The 19,115-nt window shown below is 32.1% G+C and overlaps 1 protein-coding gene across 6 annotated transcripts in view; it reads left to right on the plus strand.

Annotated features, from left to right (window-relative positions):
- The window catches only part of LOC143069589 (ral GTPase-activating protein subunit beta-like), a 45,606-nt gene that overhangs the window by 15,543 nt on the left and 10,948 nt on the right, over positions 1-19,115 (plus strand). For 2 of the 6 annotated variants that reach the window (XM_076244297.1, XM_076244298.1), the window contains 15 exons: positions 2,656-2,922; positions 3,893-4,033; positions 5,099-5,308; positions 6,036-6,265; positions 7,143-7,285; positions 8,210-8,310; positions 9,106-9,231; positions 9,922-10,026; positions 11,181-11,273; positions 12,259-12,626; positions 14,388-14,450; positions 16,637-16,747; positions 17,444-17,621; positions 18,170-18,261; positions 18,572-18,702. In XM_076244297.1, the coding sequence (XP_076100412.1) occupies positions 2,656-2,922; positions 3,893-4,033; positions 5,099-5,308; positions 6,036-6,265; positions 7,143-7,285; positions 8,210-8,310; positions 9,106-9,231; positions 9,922-10,026; positions 11,181-11,273; positions 12,259-12,626; positions 14,388-14,450; positions 16,637-16,747; positions 17,444-17,621; positions 18,170-18,261; positions 18,572-18,702 (2,359 nt within the window). The other 4 variants (XM_076244299.1, XM_076244302.1, XM_076244300.1 and 1 more) reach the window with 3 other exon arrangements.

Raw genomic sequence — 19,115 nt, forward strand, 5'->3', positions numbered from 1 at the left:
CAGCTTGGCAATGGTAGGTATAACTTTACATGGACCAGGTTATCCTATATTACAGCTTGGCAATGGTAGGTATAACTTTACATGGACCAGGTTATCCTATATTACAGCTTGGCAATGGTAGGTATAACTTTACATGGACCAGGTTATCCTATATTACAGCTTGGCAATGGTAGGTATAACTTTACATGGACCAGGTTATCCTATATTACAGCTTGGCAATGGTAGGTATACCTTTACATGGACCAGGTTATCCTATATTACAGCTTGGCAATGGTAGGTATACCTTTACATGGACCAGGTTATCCTATATTACAGCTTGGCAATGGTAGGTATACCTTTACATGGACCAGGTTATCCTATATTACAGCTTGGCAATGGTAGGTATAACTTTATATGGACCAGGTTATCCTATATTACAGCTTGGCAATGGTAGGTATAACTTTACATGGACCAGGTTATCCTATATTACAGCTTGGCAATGGTAGGTATAACTTTACATGGACCAGGTTATCCTATATTACAGCTTGGCAATGGTAGGTATAACTTTACATGGACCAGGTTATCCTATATTACAGCTTGGCAATGGTAGGTATACCTTTACATGGACCAGGTTATCCTATATTACAGCTTGGCAATGGTAGGTATAACTTTATATGGACCAGGTTATCCTATATTACAGCTTGGCAATGGTAGGTATAACTTTATATGGACCAGGTTATCCTATATTACAGCTTGGCAATGGTAGGTATAACTTTATATGGACCAGGTTATCCTATTTACAGCTTGGCAATGGTAGGTATAACTTTACATGGACCAGGTTATCCTATATTACAGCTTGGCAATGGTAGGTATAACTTTACATGGACCAGGTTATCCTATATTATAGCTTGGCAATGGTAGGTGTAACTTTACATGGACCAGGTTATCCTATATTACAGCTTGGCAATGGTAGGTATAACTTTACATGGACCAGGTTATCCTATATTACAGCTTGGCAATGGTAGGTATAACTTTACATGGACTAGGTTATCCTATATTACAGCTTGGCAATGGTAGGTATAACTTTACATGGACCAGGTTATCCTATATTACAGCTTGGCAATGGTAGGTGTTACTTTACATGGACCAGGTTATCCTATATTACAGCTTGGCAATGGTAGGTATAACTTTATATGGACCAGGTTATCCTATATTACAGCTTGGCAATGGTAGGTATAACTTTATATGGACCAGGTTATCCTATATTACAGCTTGGCAATGGTAGGTATAACTTTATATGGACCAGGTTATCCTATATTACAGCTTGGCAATGGTAGGTATACCTTTATATGGACCAGGTTATCCTATATTACAGCTTGGCAATGGTAGGTATACCTTTACATGGACCAGGTTATCCTATATTACAGCTTGGCAATGGTAGGTATAACTTTATATGGACCAGGTTATCCTATATTACAGCTTGGCAATGGTAGGTATAACTTTACATGGACCAGGTCATCCTATATTACAGCTTGGCAATGGTAGGTATAACTTTACATGGACAATGGTAGGTATAACTTTACATGGACAATGGTAGGTATAACTTTACATAGACCAGGTTATACTATATTACAGCTTGGCAATGGTAGGTATAACTTTACATGGACCAGGTTATCCTATATTACAGCTTGGCAATGGTAGGTATAACTTTACATGGACCAGGTTATCCTATATAACAGCTTGGCAATGGTAAGTATAACTTTACATGGACCAGGTTATCCTATATTACAGCTTGGCAATGGTAGGTATAACTTTACATGGACCAGGTTATCCTATATTACAGCTTGGCAATGGTAGGTATAACTTTATATGGACCAGGTTATCCTATATTACAGCTTGGCAATGGTAGGTATAAATTTATATGGACCAGGTTATCCTATATTACAGCTTGGCAATGGTAGGTATAACTTTATATGGACCAGGTTATCCTATATTACAGCTTGGCAATGGTAGGTATAACTTTATATGGACCAGGTTATCCTATATTACAGCTTGGCAATGGTAGGTATAACTTTATATGGACCAGGTTATCCTATATTACAGCTTGGCAATGGTAGGTATAACTTTATATGGACCAGGTTATCCTATATTACAGCTTGGCAATGGTAGGAAAACTTTATATGGACCAGGTTATCCTATATTACAGCTTGGCAATGGTAGGTATAACTTTATATGGACCAGGTTATCCTATATTACAGCTTGGCAATGGTAAGTATACATAACTTTAGCTGTGGATTTATTATTAATCTTTGGGTACAAATTTTCATGGATTCCATGGTTAAATGTGACACAAATTAAAACTATATAATAAAAGGTTAAACGATGTAACATTTTTTTTTATAATTTGCCGTTCTTGAACTTAAGTTCGCCTCAACCAAATATTATGAAACTTAAACACTATGCTTATTATTCCAAATCTCAGGTCAAGTTCACATTCGGGTAGCCTCATTTTTACTGTTCTTAATGCCCCTTAACAATGTTATATGCAAGCTGGGGCATCATCCTTGTCCCATGGACCCATTCTCTATTCCTTTTCTTTTACAGTTCTTTTGAACCAATGCTTTCAATTATCATGTTGAAATGAAATTACTACATATTTTTGCTTTCTTATTTCAGTTCAAGAGGAGGGAGGATCACAGCTGATACCAGATGATATGTCTTATGACACAATAGCCCAATGTTGGTTCAGATACCTCCATGTAATAAACAATCCAGTCGACCTATGTCATCCCGATATCATTAGTAATACACCAAAGTTCCGTCAACATGCCATGCCAGGGAATGGAGTCGTAGATCCTATACAGCATGAATGTCTTAACAAACTACCGTACATCTTCTTCAGGGCCATGAGGGGCATATCTATAATGGTTAATGCATTTCTAGGTAAGGATTTGAATATCTTAACAAACTACCGTACATCTTCTTCAGGGCCATGAGGGGCATATCTATAATGGTTAATGCATTTCTAGGTAAGAGTATTGCAGTTTGATGAAAATTCAGACCAAATTGCAACTTACAATAAAGCTGTACATAAACAAGAATTAAATAATTATCAATTAACAGCTGTAATGTATAAGTTCTATCATTATTTAGAAGATAACTTGGACTTTCCGATTTGAATTTTCTTTGAGTTCATTATTGTTGTTAATTACTTTTAACTTGCTATTAAATTCTCTTCATTGAGAAGAAATGAAAAAGATTTGAATTGATGAGGTAGAACAAATAAAAACTTTTTAAGAAATATTTAGGTGAATGACTTCAAGGAGTTATGTCCCTTGAGTATTTCTCTTAGACAGCAACCCAATAACACAAATAATCCAAATACATCTAGAAGTATATAAACTGTTTTCAACAATTGACAGTTTGTTGAATTTCTCTTTGTCCAGAGTTTAAACAAATATGAATAAGTAATTAGATAAAATTGAAAACGGAAATAGGGAATATGTCAAAGAGACAACAACCTGACTAAATAGCAGATAACAGCAGAAGGCCACCAATGGGAATTCAAAGCAGCCAGAAAATCCAGCACCAGGAGGTAAACCTCAACTATTTCTTTAATACTATTCTGCTGGTACAGTGTAACCTGTGTAATCCAACACCAGATTTTTTTTCGAATTAAGCAGGGTGTCTGAATATTCAGTTTTTTTTTGCAAGGATAGGCATATTTTGGGACCATGAAAATGTGTCGGTTAAAGCAGGATGCTGGAATACTCAGATGTCGGATTAGGCAAGTTATACTTTATGTATAATATATATTATATTGATGAACAGAATTAAGTATAGAATCTTAAAAAACACTCTTAAAAACAAAATATAGTTTCTTCTTTACAACATTTGTTGTCTCCCTTTCCAGGAATTGCTCAGTCAGTCAAAGCAGATGATGAGTTATATACATCACAAATAAGTCGACAAATACCTGGTCCTTCAACTCCACCAGGACAAAGAAAGCCAGGTCGTCCTATATCATCTGTTATAGCAGGCACTTTACAGAAAGGTAAAACTATGAACACTAATGATTGTCTATAGGACAGAAAACCTAATTGCTCTGCTGTCAAAGTATTATTGTTAATTTGTTTCCAATTATCTCAGAATTTGTGGTTCCATACGAAATTGAAATAAAGTACCCAATGAAATGAATTGAGTCTGGACTCTAAAATATGAGCTATAAGTGGGTGAGACAGCAACCAAACAACTTACAACCAAAGGCATCTAGAAGTCAAAATACAATCTTCAACAATAAATTGGTTTGTATATTGTATACCAAGGTCTAAATTGTCCTGGGCTTTAAAGTTAGTGAATAAATTTAAAATAGACACATACTATGAAATTTAGCTTGGACTTACCACTAAGATTTGACTGTAAAAGAGAATATTAGAATTTTCCATACTAAAATCCATGGAACATAAAGAAAGGAGAGATTTGATTGATCTCACACAAATAAAGAACATCGTTTAGTCTTTTAATATACAGTTAAAACAGGTTCATTTTCGAATGTTTTGACTTTTTGATTGACAAAAGGTCTTAGTAATATTATCTGATGAAACACTATATAAATCTTGGATTGAAAATATTACATTTCAATGCTTATTGTACAAGTTAAACAAAGAAAGCTTACTTTGAGCAGCAAAGCGCCAAAGACAAACAATAAATATTCATTTGCCCAGTATACACAATCAAATATGTTAAATGTAGTAGATATAAAATGACTGTCTGTTAAGGTGGTACCCAACACTTTCACTAAAACTAATTTGGCTCGTTTAATATTCATAAAATTTGGACAATAAATTTACTTTGACCCTCTAACAAAAATATAAAAATTTCAAAAATTTTGAACCAACCGTTTTGTCAGAAAAATTACATTGGTTATATAGCAGTTTGACAAACACCAATTTTGATCATTGAGAAGCTTAACATTCCCTTTACAACACAACGTAATTAAAACGTTTAGCTGACTTTACAGAGTTATCTCCCTGTAGTGTTAGGTACCTCCTTAATTAGCCTTTGTCTTCAGTAAGTAGAATATTCTTGGTTACCAAAAATCATTATTTTTCAATTACAGGGTCTAAAATGGCTGCAACAGTTACTACACCTAAATCGTCTACCCTACCTCCAAACCTAAGTGGTCATGTGTCATTTGATGCTAGGCAACCATTAGCTTCTGCACGACCCAGATGTGATAGTATTCTTCATCTTTTTGGTGCTTGGTTATTTGATGCAGCTCTAGCAAGAGTGTCTCTTCATCCTTCTCACAAAGAAACTGCAGATAAAGGTGAGTTTTGTAGTAATGCAAATTTACATTTTTTATGGTGAATAATGGTAATATGATTTGTGATTGATAGGTAATACTAATACAGTGAGCTCACCTTAAGTCAACTGGTAACCTATATGAACAGATATTCAATAAGGAAACTTTAAACGGTGTTATTTTTTATCATATTATCTGTTAAATTAAACAAATGTTACCGGTACATCAAGACTAAAATTTCAAAGAATTTAAGAATACACAGCATATCAAAAAATTAAATAATGAAAATTTCATAGTTGAAGAAAATGTTTTTTCTATGTATTTGAATAGATCAGATATACATGTATCTGAGTTTCCACTTAAAACTAATCATTTAGAGCATTTTATTTTAAATTCAAAAATTGATGCATGCATTCAGAGAAATACTTACAGCCAAAATCAATATTGAGGCGAAATTAATTTCAAAATGCAATTTCAATGCATGAGATATCAGTAAAAATGTAAGTCGGACTATAACAATGTTCAACATGACTTATTTTTTTAAACATTATAACATGAAAACATTACATCAACTCTTCAATTTTATACACAAAGTTCAGTTCTTTTCTAATTCGTCATTTCATAAAATAAAAAGAGATGGCAGCCAACAGGGCTCCTAACTTGGGAAAGGCTAAAAAAAAATAAAAAAAGTTGTGAGATTTTCTTGATGTATTACACTTTAAATTTAGCAATGTCTCATTGTAATTTACAGCAAGGACTGAGAGCAGATCTAGTTCCTTTACAGATTCCCGCCATGCCTCCATATCGCTTGATTTCCCCGTCATGGGTCTGAATGGTGACAACACCTATGAAGCAGGACGAGCTGAGGCTATAGGAGCACTATGTAGAATATTCTGTGCTCACAAAACAGGGGAGGCAATTCTAACTACTTATTACTCCAGATTTTATATTGCTATGTTTTATGGACTCCAAACAGGAGAGGTATGTTATAAACAAATACTTAGAATTCAGAAATTTTTCTCTGTTTTCAATTATTGTGAAAATTGCTACTGGATAGTTTTTGCCGAAATAAAAACTAACATTAACTTTTGCTAGCATTGTCTGTATGAAACTTACATTTTATCCATTGTTCAAAATTGCATTATAAATGCATGTAAGAATTTAAGAATTTTCTGTAGTGAAATGTTTTTGAATAGTAATGATTTATTTTGATAAAGTCATATTTAAGAATTTTCAAAAGTTGATTTTCAATGTACTTATGACACTTTTATATTTTAGTAAATAAACAATTAAAATGTCAAAAATTGTTGGTGTCTCAAATTTACAATTAATCTTCTGGTTGCCACTGAAGTTAAGCATACAACAATCAATCAGTTTTGGAAAACCTGAATGAGCCCCTTTTTGATTTCATGATTATAAGATGGTTTTAAGTAACCCATTGTCTTTTCAAAGACCTTTGTTGAATAGCAGAAGGGGTGTGAAGACGATACAGAAAATATGTAGTTTTGGTGTAACTACCAATGAGACAACTAATCACCAGAAAACAAAGGACATGGATGTTAGTCAATAATATAAATTCCTTAATATTTGAAATAATCCTAACATTTGTATTAGAATAATTAAAATAGGAGTGAACCAACACCTGAAGTGGTGATCGTGCGGTAGGGTAAAAATGAGTGGATACCGCTAGGTATTCCCAGTCATCTTGAAAATAAAGAATGTGTCGACAATAAAGACAACAACAGTTACAACACTCATGTTTTTACCGCATAGTATCTTTTTAAAGTTTTAGTTTGTTTTAAACATATTACTTGAAAGATATGATAACTTAACACAATTATTACTCATTTCATTGCAGACAATGAGTGGACAGGTATTATCCAGTATTATATTTAACTCCTGTGATCTACTCCGAGTAAACCTTGATGGTGTACAGCTCTTAGTGCCATATATACTGACGTCCATTCAACTTATACTGTCTGAAAATAGTTTACCGTTCAAGTAAGTAAAGGATGTACAGCTGTTAGTGCCATATATACTGACAGCCATTCAACTTATACTATCTGAAAATAGTTTACCGTTCAAGTAAGTGTATTATGTACAGCTCTTAGTGCCATATATACTGACAGCCATTCAACTTATACTGTCTGAAAATAGTTTACCATTCAAGTAAGTATAGTATGTACAGCTCTTAGTGCCATATATACTGACAGCCATTCAACTTATACTGTCTGAAAATAGTTTACCATTCAAGTAAGTATAGTATGTACAGCTGTTAGTGCCATATATACTGACAGCCATTCAACTTATACTATCTGAAAATAGTTTACCGTTCAAGTAGGTATAGTATGTTTAGTAAAATGGGATGTTGGATGGACATGCATTACAAAATACATACATCAAAGGAGCAGTGCTTTTTCTACTGTGGCCACAATAAATTATCTCTAAGTGTTTTCATTTTAGATTAATTGATGACATGAAAATAGTTGTTTGAAGATCCTGCATTGACCTTTTATGGTTTAAGAAACGACAACATAATGGTAAATTTACAGTGATCTAACATCAAAACTTTATCTGCTATCTATGTTTAAATGTTGACATGCAGATAAAGTTTATACAGAAATTTTGTTTGATCTTCTGTCTAAGTTTCAGATTTTGAAAACAACAGAATAAAATTGCAGAGATTAAGTATCCACTAGTTATTTTTATTTTTTCAGATTAAATATCAACAAGTATATTTATATAGCAATAGTCTTACTGAAATCTTTATGACTTGTTATTTATATTTCAGGTTAAATGACGACAGGACGATAGAGTTACGGAGATCGTGTACCCACCTTTTACTATTTATATTTCAGGTTAAATGATGACAGGACGATAGAGTTACGGAGATCGTGTACCCACCTTTTACTATTTATATTTCAGGTTAAATGATGACAGGACGATAGAGTTACGGAGATCGTGTACCCACCTTTTAATATCTATGTTATGTTTACCATTACATTTCAAAGACTTAAAGATTAAAGGTAAGGTATACCATGTATTTATTTAACTGAAATGAAAAGAAAATATATGAAACTTTCATTTTTAAGGTGAAGCAACATAACATATTAATTATCACTCATATTTCTGAATATTGAACATTAAAGTCACAAAAATTTTCATGTCATCAGCAAAATTTTCTTCTGCATCACAATTTCAAAAACTGCATCTACTTGAAAACATCTTGACTCAATTGAACCAAACATACTCAGAATCTCCACAGGACATGAAGGTACAATCTATTGTATTTATTTTATCTTGTTGATTTAAAAAATTACCATAGCATGGACTTTTTATTTTTATATAAAATTTAATTTTGGATATAAGACATCTACTGATTGGCTGAAATGTTTTGTCTATCAGCTCATAGACATAATTTTGTCATGTGATATGAATTCACTAATGCTTTTTCATGATAAACTCCTTAAAAATTGAATTTAAAACTAAATTTAAGGAATGACAGAAATATTTTTTTGTCTATTGGAAATAACCTTAAAAATGTTGTTCACCCTGAACAACTCTCGTAGAGTGTTATTTCAAAGTGTGCACTATATTTGAGGTTATTTCTTCATAGAGAGAAAAAGTATAACAGTCATTCCTTATATTATTAGAAAATGGCAGATGTGAGATGATACAATCTTCGTAAAACTGACAGGTTTTTTCTAAGAAATCGCAAGAATTTCAGTAGTTATATATAATATAACAGGTTCCATTGTCTATTTATAGATTTTGTACCAGCAGACATATATAATATAACAGGTTCCATTGTCTATTTATAGATTTTGTACCAGCAGACAATGTTAACCAAGTAACAACCTTCATTTCACTACGGAAGAGGATTACAGAATTACTATTGAGAGCATTGTTGATAGAGACTGATCCTACAAATACACAGATGTTAATAGGTAAACAATAAATAGTTTTTATAAACCTGTTTACGGGACAAATTATGACATACCATTGTCTGTTCATTTGTTCTTTTGTTGTCAACATGTTTGACAATAACCCATAAATACTTTTACCAGTTTGCATGAAACTTTGGTGAATTATTTATATCTATCTCCCTTTCAATTTTTATAAATTTTAGAATTACATTTCCAAGTTATGTTTTTTTTTATTCATCTTTTTTTGAATTTTATATCATCAGAATATTTTTCCAAGTTACCCTTACTTTTCTTTTCATAATTTCATCAAATACATCTAGAATTACACAGCAAAATATGTTTCATAAAATTATTTTAGAGATTTTGGCAGTGAAACTCATAAGTCCATAATAAACTGACAAAAAACAATCAATACTCAATCTTATTTTTAACTAATGCTCTTCTGATTATATAGTTTTAATTTTTGGTTTAAACTTTTAAAATTTAACATAAGAACATCCTAGTACATGTAACATGATACCAATTTTTGATGTTTTTGATGATGTCAAAAATTCAGACCAAATGATTGTGTGAAAAAAAGCTTACTGAACATTGATTTTTACATCCAAGCTACCCCAGTCTATGATTGATTATGGCCATAAATTAAAACCATTTTCATTTTTGTGAGTCATTATTTCATAGTTTAATCACTTTGACGTTTGTCTTGACCAGGAGGATTAATGCTAGCTGTTCAGGACCAAGCTATGTTTGAAGAAGCTGAACAGAACACATTACAACCTCAACATGATACAAGTACTGATTCTGAGGCACATGCAGGTAATGTAACATTGTTGATTGCTAATTTAGATTACACTGTTAATTGTTGGTTGGGAAAATCAATTTTACACACCATGGAAATCACAATTTATGATACTTAACATATGGAAGTTTTATTTTCATGGTCTCGCCTGTGACTTAAGTTGTGAAAATGAGACACAGTATGGTGTTATTGTCTTTGGATTATATGACTCCATTGAAACACATTTAGATTGGTATTCATAACCTCTCTACATATAACAGTATGTCCATATAAACAAACAATAAAACTATCGATCAATGTAAATGAGACAACCACCCAACAATATTGAATTTACCATCTAGAAATGTCTGTATGGAATTAATGAACAAATTCAGTCATGTATCACTAACTTTGGGAATGCATCCATTGATGGCCTTAAGTTGTTTTCTGCTCTTTGGTTGGGTTGTTGTTTCTTTGACACATTTTCCATTTCCATTCTCAATTTTATATAGGTTGGTATGCCGACAAGCAAACCTATGAATTCAATTTTTTCACAAGAGTTTATTGTAAAGCAGGTTAAAATAAAAAGGAATAAACTCCTGAGTGTTACAGTTAAAAATTGAGAGCTTTCATTCAAATTCAAACGAATTTGAAGGCTATGTATTAGTAGTTCCTAACATACATTTAATTCAGCATTGTTTCAGAAAAAGGGAGAAGGTTTGGATCCATTAAAACGTTTAATCCCGCTGCAAATGTTTGCACCTGTCCTAAGTCAGGAATCTGATGTACAGTAGTTGTCGTTTGTTTATGTAATATATACGTGTTTCTCGTTTCTCGTTTTGTTTATATAGAGTAGACCGTTGGTTTTCCCGTTTGAATGGTTTTACACTAGTAATTTTGGGGCCCTTTATAGCTTGTTGTTCGGTGTAAGCCAAGGCTCCGTGTTGAAGGCCGTACTTTAACCTATAATGGTTTACTATTTAAATTGTTATTTGTATGGAGAGTGGTCTCATTGGCACTCACACCACATCTTCCTATATCTATTTCATGGAGTTTGATAGATATATATCTCTTTCACAATCATAAACCATTTCACACAGAAGAAAAAGAAAAAGGAACAGCATCTATCCACTGACTTAAGACTTGTTAATAATATTTAAGTGTTTTAACTTGTTTTTGAATTTTTTGTTAGATACAAGCCATACAAGTGTAGGGACGACTTCATCAGACTCCAGCTATCAGGAATCAGCCTATCACAGACTGCATCAGACATCACAGGATGTTGGTAAGTAATCAGACAATCACAGGCTGCCTCAGACATCACATGATGTTGGTAAGTAATCAGCCAATCACAGACTGCATCAGACATCACAAGATGTGGGTAAGTAATCAGCCAATCACAGAATTCATCAGGCATCACAGGATGGTGGTAAGTAATCAGCCAATCACAGATTACCTAAGACATCACATGATGTTGGTAAGTAATCAGCCAATCACAGACTGCATCAGACATCACAAGATGTGGGTAAGTAATCAGCCAATCACAGAATTCATCAGGCATCACAGGATGTTGGTAAGTAATCAGCCAATCACAGAATTCATCAGGCATCACAGGATGGTGTTAAGTAATCAGCCAATCACAATCATTGTTGGTAAGTAATGATACTTAATAAAATTAACACAACAGTTTTCTTGCAAAACAGTGCACTAGTTTTGGTTAACTGTTACCTACATCTTAACAAAGAATATAGTTATGTGCAAGTCCTAGCTTTAAAAAATACAATGGGTATCCTTTAGATGTCTTTAGATAAAATATGGGTTGGTTTCAATTCTTGATTATTTTTAGTATCTTTTGGTCATAAAGCTCTTCAATCTTATAAATTCTTGGCTTTCATATATTTGGCTTTGAGCTTTGAGTGTAACTGTTGTGAGTAAATCCAGGAAAACACTTCAGGAGCATAAAATTTACATAAAGAGTTGCTTTCTTTTTTTAACACCACATTAGTACACAAAATTTGTATATCTTATCTTGACTATGAATTATCAGAGAAATATACAATTACTGGAAATTCAAAAATTATTGTAATGCTACAGGGTTATAATTGCAATAATTAAACCTCACATTTTGAATTTTTTTATATGAATTAAACAGTATGTTTCTTAATATCGCAAAAAAAATATCCACATTTTAGTCTTAGATGACAAAATTGTAATAATAAATTCATGTAATTGATTCTGAATTTACAGTAACAATCGATTGTTGTTTACAGAATCAGCCTATGGACTGTTTGGACAAGCAACATCAGAAGTGTGTACCAGATTAATGGTGAATTGGAAGACAGATCTCAACACAGCATTAGCAGCCATGGAATTATTAAGTGGTCTGGCAAAGGTTCAAATAAAACCACCGAATCTACTGATGTGTAAACGAACAGTCAAATGGATCTGTGACTTCATCGTGTTCCAATGTAATCGTCCTAATCAGAACCACACCAGAGATCTACACTCAATGATCGTAGCAGCCTTTAAATGTCTGACTCTTTGGTTGGTGGAGCACAGTAGGCTGTTGTATGATAAAGAATGTCTACATAATGTTCTAGAGGTGGTAGAGCTTGGTATATCTGGGTCAAAATCACAGGTAAGGAAGCTTCTCAGACACATCTTATATTTACATATACATGTATACTCATTCTCAGAAATTAAAGATGGACTATGGGTAATTTTGTTTTGTGCTTTTCTGAGAAAAGAAAATAACTTTATTTTGTGAATTTGTTCAGGGTGATTTTCAATCATCCCCATGCTGCTTGTTTAACACACTCTTGTTTAATTCAGAAATACAATCTCTACCATTGAGTAATTATTCTAGTTACCTTCAACTTGTCACCCTAGCCTTGTATATGCAAATGCTTGACTGATTGAATAGATTGATTTCATGTCATTTAGAGTTGCCAAAAATCTATTGTTAAAAATTATGCAAGCACTCAAACTGCAGTCAATTTCATTTTCAAAGTGATCTGCATAGGTCACTTTTGTATCAAAATAAAAAGTAAAATATTCCTATTCAAGAGAATGTTATCTCTCAGAGTTTTGAAAGGTGTCATACATTAGAGAAATACATGTTGCCTTTTCAAAATCCGATATGAGATTTAAGTAAGATTAAAACTTGTAGTTGCAGATATTTTTAGAATGTTTGGTACCTGATAGAAATAACCAGAAGGTAAAAACTTCCTATGTATTGGAATATTTAATATCATAATTATTACTTCATTCATTTATCTGACTAAAAGTGGCTTGAATGGTTTCAGAAGGATGTATTAAGGTGAATTTAAAATTCATTCTATAACATGTATAAGTCTAAGGAACAAAATAAGCTAAAACTGTTGATAGGTTATGGAAGTCCTTTTCAAGATTTTTTTGTTGTTTAAATAGCAGGAAAAAACTGAAACAGTCTTTTACCTTATATTTGCATTGGTATTATTGGGGTTTCAAAGCAGAAAGATAATAAATCTGGAATCTTAAATTGATATTTTTTTTTGTAAAGACCTTTTATGAGCTTTTGAAGTTTAATATGAAAAGAAAAATGGTTTTTATCGTAGGAAAAAAAATGAAGGAGTCTAAATATCTGATGCAAATTCCTAAACTTCACCTTAGTACAAAGTACATCCTTAAGCATGTTCTACTTCAGAAAAAGATATGTTACAATGCTCACAATTTTTAAGTAGATTTCTATTGTGATGTAAACGAAATGATGTTTTTTACTATATATGAGCCATTAAAGAATGCCCAGTCAGGTCAAATGAATGAAGTAAAACGAAGGGAAAACCCCATATGTCATGTATTTATAAACAAATTTCACTACCTCCCATCCACTTCATTTGAAATTTGGTTGATAGTTTTCTCATTGGCAATCCTACCACTTCTCCTTATTTTTATGTTTAGCATATTAACTACACAACAGCCATTGACGATTTTGCTTTTTCCACCTGCCCACAATGGACAGCCCACTTGCACCCAATCTAGCTATATTCTTTTTTTTTGTAAAAATATTGATTACAAATGTTTATACACTTTTTTCAATTGATTGTACTTGCAAGTCTTTTCATTAGACAAAAGAAATGACATATCCACACTCCTACAGGTAGGCAGAGTGGACAAACTAGAAATTTTGACCACCCCATGCCCACTTTCACTGTGGGCAGGTGGCCAAAGCAAAATTCCCATGAGCTGTAGTGTAGGTTATATCAATAAAATATCAAGTATCAGGTACAAACAAAAAATGTATTTATTATACAACTGTATAACTTTTTTTTTATATATATATTTAGCATATTTTCAAGGTTATATCAATAAAATATTTAGTATCAGGTATTTATTATCCAACTGTATACATGCATTTCAGACAAAACCAGCAGAGGCATATTCTGTGACATTAAAGGACTCAAAATCTGTCTCATTGAATAAGGTATCAGGTTGATGCTTGTCCATAGCTGCTACTAACTACACCATTAGATGAAACATTATCTTTGTGTGTCCACACTGACATTATTAACAAAATCTTTTTTTTTCTTTTATGAATTTATTAATATTTAGAAAATTTGCTTAGTATGTTTTTGCATTATCTTGAGGGCTTTAATAGTTTTGAATAATATCCATTTTAATGGTGCAACAGATGACAGTGTTTATAGGAACTATATGAATCGGCAGTTGTTTAATGTAATACATGTACATGGATTATTATATTTTTTTTATGTATTTCAAAAATTTTCATTGTTCAAAATCTTTTTCGTGTAGAATTTAATGAAATCAGGTTTTAGAGCTTTTTACACGATCATGATCGTGTAATCGTGACAAGGGGTCAAAATCATGGACCACGCCTTAATATCTTCCTTGCAGTCAATTATAAATTTCAGAGACAATATGTAGTTGTAAGACAAAGGGTCACATTTTAAAAAGATCATTGAACTTTTATCAAGTAATTGTCAGTGTGGAGAAGATATAATTCTTTCACAATCCAAATATCCCAAATCCTGTTTTAAACTGCAAGCAACAGTATTTTACCTGCTTAACTTGCTTAGACCAAAAGCTTTGAACAGATATAGTCCCCCTTTTCATTGCAGTTGAAGAAGCATTTTAGACTTAAGGCAAAAGCTTTGAAAAGATATAGTCCCTTATTCAATGCAGTTGAAGAAGCATTTTAGACTTAACACAAAAGCTTTGAAAAGATATAATCCCCCTATTCAATGCAGTTGAAGAAGCATTTTAGTTAGAAGTATGAAATTGGTAGCATGGTAAATTATTGCAGCCTAACAGTATAGTGAATGTTGCCTGTTTATGACCCGACAGTGTATGACATAATGGTACTTTGAACCAACCAATTTTTGCAAGTGTTTTAATTAGACAGACCTCGAGAGAGAAAAAATAATGCAAAAATGTCAAACTTTTTTCATGCATGAATATATCAACAAATATAATTTGCAATAAGTAAGATTGAAAAAGAGAAATTACTTCAAAGTAGTGAGAGAAGTACCTGTGAACAGCAATTTTCTACTCCCTTTTTTAGACAACCTCCTGAGAATTAAAGATATTACTTCAAAGCATCATATTCAGTGAACTTTGTTAAACTTCAGAAAGTGCCAGAAATTTTGTTTTCATATATAAATCTTCAAGATTTCCCAAAAGTATCTCTTGAAGTATAGCAGATGAACATATTTGAAGATTTTTTTTTTACTGTAATGGGTCTTACTATTAGAATAATAATTACCAAAGACTTTTCAATAGCTGTAAAACACACATCAGAATTAATTGTATGCCCCTGCTACTAGGCAAAGGTGGCATTAAGTGTTACCCTTGTCCGTCCTTACTTCTGTATTTCCCAAATTGGTTTGCATTCTATAACTTAAGTATGCCTCAACCAAATGTTATGAATTGTATATACAATTCGTATTACCATAAAACATAGATCGAGTATGAATTTGGGTAGTTTCACTTGTACTAATCTTAGTTATGTCCCTTTATAAAGTTATTTGCAAGTAAGGGCATCATCTGTGTCCCATTGACACATTTTCCTTTTATTTAATGTATTGATTTTGTACTAACTGTAAAAGCACAAACAATATTTTTGGGAATTAAGTAGACAATATACCAAGTCACGCTTATACTAAACCCACACTTATCTGGGGTCAGTGATGTGTGCAACATTTTTTCATTTAACTGATACAACTTCAATTCCCTTTGTCTATTTAAGAAGTCTTTTAAGAAATTATTATTTTTTTTCACATAGAAAATCCATTTCACATTAACAGCTAATCTATTTTTTTTAATTTTTTTTTGCAAACATTTTTTTGTTCTGGTGGGATTTTTTTGTTGTTGTAATAAATGATAAAAATTCACCAGTAACAAATGTTGAAACATATATAAGTAAAAAAAAATATGAAAATATGAAGTCTAATTACGTGTCCCTTCAATGGCTTCATTATCAATAGTTGTTGGAAAAAAAAGAAGATTAAATGCAATTTCCTGAAATTTGCTTTTTACTCAGACTTGCAAAGTGGACTGTTTACCATTTTACAGGGGAAAAAATGATAGTCTTTGATTTGAAAGTAGGATGTAAGTTATTGCCCTGAGATTAATTTCTTGTTGTACTTACAGAATCGTGCCAGTGATGTACCTAAATTCAAGGGAGATAAGGAGTTAATGCCAGCGTCAATGAGAGTAAAGGAGGCTGCTGAGGGGGTACTCACTGTCATAATACAACATGTGGTAGGTAAAATTTGTATGTCTGGAAATTGAATAATTCCAAAATGAAGTTTGAGATAATTACCATTGTTAGCAACTATATATTACACAAAAATTCACATTACACCAAGTTTTTATGTCTACTTCTAAGCAATAAAACTGTCTAACACTGTTCATCAAAGATGTATTGACACTGTGTGGGTAAAAATTTTAGTTATATTCTAATGAGGTCAACATAAAAACAATAAATCTTAATTTGGATCTGGAAACTTAATGTTTGTAATTTGACCAGTGTTAGTTTATTTAAAATTAGAGATCGGCAAGAACTATATTAATTTGGGACAGGGGTTACAACACATGTTCAAAGATTTAACACAACAATGTGGATTCATTAATATTCGTTGGATACCAATTTTCGTGGGTTTCATGGGTACAGTTGAACAACGAATTCAAATGTTCAATGAATTACATATTTTCAATAGACTTTGTATTCAGAGATTGGCAAAACAACGAAATCAAATATCCATGAAAATGCAAGTTTTCAGCAATCCACGAAAATTGATACCCACGAAAAAAAATTGAGTCCACAGTATGATTAACAAAATCAATTTTATTGTCAGAGTTAATGGTTTATGAAAGACTGTTGTTACCACAGATAATTTCCAGACAATATGCTATACTATTATATATATAATTTGACTGATGTTTCTTTTTATGTAGGGAGCCTTTCCTCCTCCATGTGGTCCAGAGTCTTTGTTTTCTTTATTGGATGAGAAATCGTTACTGAAGTACTGTAAAGGCAATTCTCTACCCGAGGCTGGATCTCCATTTAAATACTTTGTTTTGGATAACTCCATCATTGTTGGGTTACTGGAACAGCCATTAGGAAATAACGAAGGTATCAGTAATGGTACTGCCAAGTTGGTTTGTGTCCCACACACAAAGGGAGATAATAAAAATAAATCTTATTTTGTCACAAATTGTATAAAAAATTGTTGGATATCAAAGTCCTTTGAAATTTTACTCAATCATCCCAGTGGACTTTTTGAAATGTCTTTGCTATATGATGATATTGTAGAATTAACTTAAACACATAACCCTTAAATGCATAATATTGATTATTTATACATAAATTTTTTTCAGCTCAAAAACTGTTCATCTAATGTAAACAAAATATTTTTATTTCCTTTGCTGACTATTGGTATCATCTATCTTTGGGGATTTCCTTTAAATTCCAATTTGATTTTACTCCTCAGCATATGCTACTAAATTGAATAATTAATTTGTCTGGCAGGAAAGCTAAGCAAATAACCATAATCCATTGTATATGTGGCTATCAGTCATAGATTTGATGTTTGCAAATATGAGTAATGTTATCATCTGTCAATACTTTTTTTTCAACTCCAAAGTAATTCACATTTTTAAAGAATATTTGAAATATTTCAGATCCCTTACCAACGGTGACTTCTCTAATCAGAGGACCATTTGGAAGACATGCATGGACCATGCAATTACGACATTCACCTAGAAATAATAAAGTAAGCTTACTGTATATCATTTATATATAAAATTACCTATTCAGAACGACAAACTTTGTGCATTGAATCACCAACTTTAAATAAAAATATGTATTTTTGTGGTGTGGTCAGTTTTATAAACTCAAATTTACTCAATATGATGGTCAAATAAATGTATCTTTGTGAAAGGAATTAGTGAAAGCAACATGGAAATTTCCTTATATCTATTTATAAACAGTGGTTATAGGACATTTTGTAGTGATTTTAAACTTTTGAAACTTTTGTTCAGGTGAAAGAGCCATTAAATGTAATGTTAAACTTGATTTTACAGATAAACTCTCGATCAAGATCCCGTTTGACAGATCCAGGTCGACCATTACCTATGGAGAATGTTGGTATTCATCACAATATAAAACACAGATACTTCCCTGAATCAGCTGATAAAATACCACCTACCAAAGCGTAAGTTGTTAGAACAATAGATTAAAATCATAGTTCTTAAAGAACAAGGATTATCTAGAATGATCGTTTATATAATATGTGGCAATGGCTGATACGTCAATATCTTCCAGTGAAGATGGCTGTTTATGTCTACCTATTTGGTTGAAGTTAGAGACTAGCTTCAATTGTATGCAAAACTGAAAAGGTCTTATTGATTTAATGGTATTGATAAAGTTTTCATAAAATAAAAAATAAAAATATGTTTAATCCATTATCTGTGTTGGTTTTTTTTTTAAATTTTTCTGCAAACTGGTAATAATTATGAAAATAAACCCAACAATATAGTAAAAAACAATCGACAGTTCAAAAATTCTGTGAACATATTTAGAATTTTTAATTCTAAGGAATTTTTAAGATAATTTATTTCTTGGAAA

Source organism: Mytilus galloprovincialis, chromosome 3 (genome assembly GCF_965363235.1).
Source record: "Mytilus galloprovincialis chromosome 3, xbMytGall1.hap1.1, whole genome shotgun sequence".
NCBI lineage: Eukaryota > Metazoa > Mollusca > Bivalvia > Mytilida > Mytilidae > Mytilus > Mytilus galloprovincialis.